This window comes from Eutrigla gurnardus (assembly GCF_963514095.1).
Source record: "Eutrigla gurnardus genome assembly, chromosome: 19".
In the NCBI taxonomy this organism is placed as follows: Eukaryota; Metazoa; Chordata; class Actinopteri; order Perciformes; family Triglidae; genus Eutrigla; species Eutrigla gurnardus.
This window is the reverse complement of record NC_139930.1, coordinates 19,518,322-19,524,530: the sequence shown is the minus strand read 5'-3', so window position 1 is coordinate 19,524,530 and position 6,209 is coordinate 19,518,322. Positions and strand designations below refer to the sequence as shown.

The window sequence follows — 6,209 nt, the reverse complement described above, 5'->3', positions numbered from 1 at the left end:
ACCACACACACACACACACACACACACACACACACACACACACACACACACACACACACACACACACACAGATGCACTGCCCTGAAAACAGAGCAGCAACTTGAAACACGCCCATCCTCTTGTTGACAGACTGACGTGGCTAATTCCTCCCGCGAGGGGGCGCTGCTCTACTGGATGAGGGCTCCCTAGCCCGAGTCTCTAGGTTCAAGACATTACCGTGTGTGTGTGTATCCAGTGAAAATTACCCGGAGACGGACTGAGACATTTTTTGACCGTACCAATGTGTGTGGTCTGTACATATATCACATTAACGCGGGCGGAATCATCTCGTGGACACGTCGGCGTGTCGAAAATGGGGGAATAATCGGAGGAGACGCGCGGCGAGGCTAAAGTCTGTAGCTAACGTTTTTTTTTTGTGTGTTGAACTGCCGAGTGGGATCACACAGCTGCTGGCTACGAAAATGTCGGGAAAAATAGAGAGCAAGCAAGGTAAGTGCTGCCCGGCTCGACTCCCACCACAGCGCTCCACCTTCGGGAGACCGTATAACGGTATTCCTCACACGGGTGGGACTCGAATACATGGGGGGGCGGTGGAAGGGAGGGGGTCCGTGGACCGACACAGACCACCAGACAAAACGGACGAATGTGTTGAGAGTAAACGGTGGTTTAATTGGGCCTCACGGATTGTTCCTTTCTCGGCTATCCCGGTTTAAAATAAAGCGTCACCGTATCCAGCTAGCTGGTATTAGCCGTTGGGAGCAAACGGGCTTTTTTTTCTCCTGTCTCAACTAGAGATGACCAGCTCGTTAACTGACCAGTAAATGGGCCACAACGTTGTAAAAAAAAACAAACACTACAAGCAGTTTGGCGAGAAAGATGTCTGGTCATCCTCGAAAATACACATTTAGATAATAAATAAAATGTAGTCTCGTTCCTACATCTAAATGCTACTTCACCGGCGTTTAACCGTTTGGCTCAACGGTCGTAAATATTCCCCCCTTCTTGCTTTGATTGTTTGGGAGAAAGCATTGCTAACATTCAACAACAAATCTCGGGGCTTTTTCCTTTTTCACCCGAGAGGAAACATTAAGACAATTACATTAATGGAGGATATTGTGTTTGAATTGTTGTTGTTTTTTTTAAGTTGGCCGTTAGCTAACATTTAAGGATGGATTTCCAACGGTAGCTAGCAGTAGCTAGCCATAAATGTTAGCTTTTTTTTTTTTTGCTAGCTAACGCTAGCTACGTTAGTACACTGGAGTTGGTTGAAATGCGTTCACGCCCAAAAAGCCTGTCGTGTGTTTGTGTTGTGTTGATTTCAACGTTGTGCACGTGGCATTTTTTTTTTTTCACTTCTTCTTCCCGTTTGCTTTGATTCATGGAGTGTGTGTGTGTGTGTGTGTGTGTGTGTGTGTGTGTGTGTGTGTGTGTGTGTGTGTGTGTGTACATCTACCGGCGCCGTTCATTTCTTCACGCAGCTTTACAGACACTTAAAGCGGCGAGTGAGTGTGAGAGGAAGCGGGGTGGTCTCGGGTATGCCATCGGGAAGGGAAACTTTATACCCGCCGGCTTCACTTGCATCCCGCAACAACCAGCTGTCCCCTCCACATACTGTCCTGTCCGGTGATGCCTGCAGTAAACGGACACACACACACTTCCACCCCCCCAACAGTAACAGGCGGGGGGGAGAGGGAGTGTCATCCACCACTAGCTCGGTCATTCTTCATAGGCGTAAAAGTTTCCGATTCCTTGCGTGTCTCACAGACAGATGACTACATATGGTCACAGCTAAATGAAAACTCAAGAGACAGTTTGTATTTTTTTATTGTTGTCGATTGTGGTAGCTAAGGTTAATAGTCTAGCCCCGATCCATCACTCCTCACGTGGACCTGCTTCCCCCCCCTAGGCGTTGTGTTGTTGCCGGGTCATTTGTTTCCCCCTGCTTCTCTCTTCCACATGCACCCATCGATCCCAAATAAGCACCCAGAGGACGCACAGTGCCGGGTGCCAGTGAAATGCACTGGAGGAGGCAAGGCTGAAAAAGATTGTGCAGCGGCGGGCGTAGCTTCCGTGTCGGCTTGTTAAGCCTTTTTTCCCTCCAGAAAAGGATGTGTGCAAGGATTTGAAGAAATGAATGGTGTTAGAAGGAGACTGGTGTCTATGTGGGCTTAGGCTGTGGGGACTCTGCAGAAAAGGGGACTAGGTTTAGACCTCGACAGAAGGAGATTAATTCACTGGTGCCTCGAGGAGCAAATTAAAAAGGGAAAAAGATTTGGATAAAGTGCACGCCTGTAAGTAAGGACTCGTCCACGTGGATATCACAACGGGATATGGTTTAAATAGTGATACGATGCAAATGGTTACCATAGGACACAGAGCAAGTAGGACTATCAATGCACAGATGGACACCGAGCTCCGGCGGCAGGTGACTTATTGCATTGCTTTCCGGCGTCACTAGCTGCAACAACATACTACCATATCACCATGGACACTACGTCCTGCTGTCACTGACTGGTTCCCCATCACCCCCTTGTGTGGACCTTGGATGTCATCACCTAGGGAATCACATTGTGTCTGTTTCACCTCTGAACCCCAATCTCCGTATACACACACACACCCACATGACTTCATCACTCAGGCAGCCCAAACTGTAATCCGTAAAACCGATTCGGAGTCTGGGGTGGTGTTGCCCAAAAAAAGCCACGGCAGCAGCCCGCCAAACGCACCTCCAGTGTTTTCCCTCAGACTAAACGGAGTGGCTGGAGCAGGCCGACAACATGTAAGTTCACACTTGGCGTATTGTGTTGGACTTTGAATTGACTCTGTGAAGAGGGCCGTCGGGTGAACTGGCTTGTAAAATGAAAAGAACATATGAACTCAGACCTGAGGAGGTTTTAAACCTGCCTTTACACGTACATAAAGGTGTGTTAAAATAACAAATCCGGTTCATATGCATGTCAGCTCTCACAGTTCGAGGATTTTCAAAGTTTTTGTCCAGAATTGAGTAAGTTTAATTTTTCACCACCTAATAATTGATGTGCAATGATTTGGATGTCCTTATATTGTATATGAAAGACAAATTTTGCTTCCTCAGTATTACATATTTTGCTGTAGAGACTGTGTTGTACACGACTCTCCCACTGAGCCATCATCCACATTCAGACTCTCCTCTGTTCAGAGGCTTTGCACCTCAGCAGTGGCTTGTGAACACTTACTGAAATTAGTAACATTTCTCATAGTTTAATGCCTTTTTCTGTAATGGAAGGCTTTTAATGGCCTAATTAGACACCCTGGAATGACTCCCATTGTTGCAGTTGTAGTTAGCGGTGATACATTTAATGCAATGCCCCCCGAAACGAGCTGCGACACAGAATTTAAGTAAAGCAAACGCCGTTTACGGCTTCCAGTTGTAGAATAAACCCTGTATCCAGTTTTCAGGGAAAACACTGCTGTAGAAAAAGCACAGTGGAGATGCACGTCTGCTGAGACAATGGTGCGTGGCCTGTGTATGAACTCTTCATTCACATGAATAATTCCAAAATGAAATGTCTTGACGACAACTTTTAACAATTACAGCTGCTGCTTGTTGCCTGAATACATGCACTGTGTTCATTTCAGAGACTATGGAATGTGTCTTGTTGTGAAGTTCAATCTTTCAATCTGAAATATCTACTGCCCTTTTAACACTCTGTGCTGAAAAAGCACTGTAGCAACAAGCAAATGGCATATTTATGAGCCGAGGTGTTAAATATAGCTATTGTGCTCACATGCCCCTCAGTGTGCTTGTATTGTTGTTGACGCTTACATTTCCATCAACAAAACAAGTCCAAGTATTATTTTTGTCTCCGTCTGACAAACTTTACGAGCACACAACGTCATGCCTAAAAGAAACAGCCTTTAATGGAGACTTAATGATTGTATTTGGCAATTTTTTTTGCAGTAGCAAATCTTGTGTATGTCTTTATTTTCCCCACAGACTGCAATTGTGACACAACAGTTTTGGCATCTCAGCGTTGTTGGCGAAGTTGTGAGAGTTAGCAGAATGTTTTATTATTATCCGGCAGGCCGCTCTCTCTCTCACTGAACAGTCAATGGTAGTACTCAGCCACAGCGGATCTGATCCATCAGTTCCTTATTTTAAACTCATTGCCCTCCCTTTGCTCAGTGGGGGAGAGTGTGTGTGTGTGTGTGTGTGTTGGTTTGCCTTTGAAAGGGTTCAGCTGTAATACACGGAGTTTGCTCTCAAGCATTCCAAGAGTTAACACTGAAGTGTAACTGGGTTTGCTGGCTCTGTGTTTGCTAAGTGGTAACTGCATCACTTCGGACTGAAATATCTTCCCCTTCTTCTTCTGATGTACAGAAATAGCAAGCCCCCCGCATCCATCAGTCACCAGAACCCTGAGCAAGAGCTAAAGTCGTTGTGATTACAGAAGGGTTCCCCAGATGATTAGCTCCATGTACTTTTGCTGCTGAGGGATCCCACTGTTGCACAAGCCAATGTCACGCTGCAATTTTGAGGTTCCGTGGCAGAAAGCGCTTCGCCCTCCCTCTCCCACAGAATGAGAGGCTTGCTGTTCCCATATAGGTTTAGCTGTGTTGTAATTAGTTTTTTTTGTTTGCGTGCTGTGTATGGGAATGCAAGAAAAAAGAGGGAGGGAATAGAGCTTAGGGAGAGAAAGAAAGAGGGCGGAGGAGGTAGGTCGAGCAGTGATGGGAATCAAGTCTCTGCATCGAGAGAGAATCAGGGAGAGAAATGGATGGATTACATGTCGGGCAACGACTCGACCGAGGTTATCAGTGAGTAATGGCAGGCTGTGTCTGTGAAGGCGTTCGGGTCTTCGTAACGTGAATTATTTTAAGGCCGTTCTGTGCTCAACATCTTCCAAGGAGATAAAAATGGCAATTTTTTAAGCCCTCGTATGAAATTCAATACTTCATCTCTACTTTCATGCGTGCTCTTGAGACTTTTTTTTCCTCTGTCTCAGAGGATTTTGTCTCATATGATGATGCTTGACTTGATTTCTCCGCTGTGCGTCGGCCTCCACGCCAGAGAGCAGGTCATTTATTCCCGCAGGTGGCCTGCTCGGTTCCTTGTGACTCTTGAGTGCGTCCCCCACTCCAGATAACCGTGGGCTGGAGCCTCTCCAGGACCGGCGATGACGGCTTAGACGGCCTCACTCGGACGATCTGTGCAGGATTACGTGATCCTAGACAAAACAAAACGATCTAATAAACAATCGACTCTGGAAAAGCACATTGCCTTTCAATCCCGCTCGTCTTCCCTCTGTGCTATTTGTGGATGTTTCCTGTGCAGCGCTGTGTAGTCGTGAGTCAAGAGAGAAGGATCATGCGGACCAGTCAGCTTGTGACTCACTCTCAGCAGTGCTATTGAGTGGTAGCTGTGAAAATGCCAGCCTGACCAGAAAGTCATCACAATACGAAAAGTGTAACCATCAATATCGCCCCTGGACCAGTAGCTGTGTGTGGACTCAGGCCTCTTGGATGGGCAATATAAGCTGGAGGAGCCAGGCCTCCTCAGAGGACACGGACTCCTCTCTACAGGGGGATCTGGATGAGGACACAGGTAAAGACACACAAATAAAGGAAATAGTGTTCTTCTGAGACATGCTGTTTTCTCATTCGTGCATTAGTCCTTTGCTATAGTAAACTAGATTACTGAATAAACAATACTGACATTGATCGTCTATTTAAAATGTAAAAAAACCCCAAAAGAGTAGCCTTTTATTTGGGGTATTTAAATAATACAACAATGAAGAAACTGGAGATAGCTTTTTATTTGCTGTTTTCCACAATTCAAACAGCACTAAATGACAGGATAGTCTTTTTTTTTTTAATATAAATGAAAAGACCAAAACAGGGAGTCTGTTTATGCTAAATATTATTCTCAACCCAGGGTTCTGTGACAGGAGTAGCCGGTTACAGAAGTTTCATTGTGTGCTGCACACTATGCATTTATTCAGCAGTTTTTTTCTGACATAAATGCATACTTGCATTGTTTTTTTGGGATGGGTACTTCTTTGTTTAAGGCTGCTGTAGCCAGTTTTGGAGCTCTAATGTGAAATAGGCACGCTGGCAGAATGAAATGCAGGGGACATTCCTCGCTGTGCTTTTTGTGTCGTGTGGCTTTATAGAAGGTGCTCATTTGCTCCGCTGAAGTCTTGGGTGGACCCAGCCCGAGGAGGCTGCTG

The 6,209-nt window shown here is 45.9% G+C and overlaps 1 protein-coding gene across 1 annotated transcript in view; it reads left to right on the top strand.

Moving 5' to 3' along the window:
- The first annotated feature begins 218 nt into the window (after positions 1 to 218).
- rapgef1b (Rap guanine nucleotide exchange factor (GEF) 1b) overlaps positions 219 to 6,209 on the top strand; it is a 39,211-nt gene continuing 33,220 nt past the window's right edge. Inside the window, exon 1 of the mRNA XM_084034745.1 lies at positions 219 to 489. Within this exon, the coding sequence (XP_083890871.1) occupies positions 462 to 489 (28 nt within the window). The 5' untranslated portion in view covers positions 219 to 461. The remainder of the gene's footprint in view (positions 490 to 6,209) is intronic.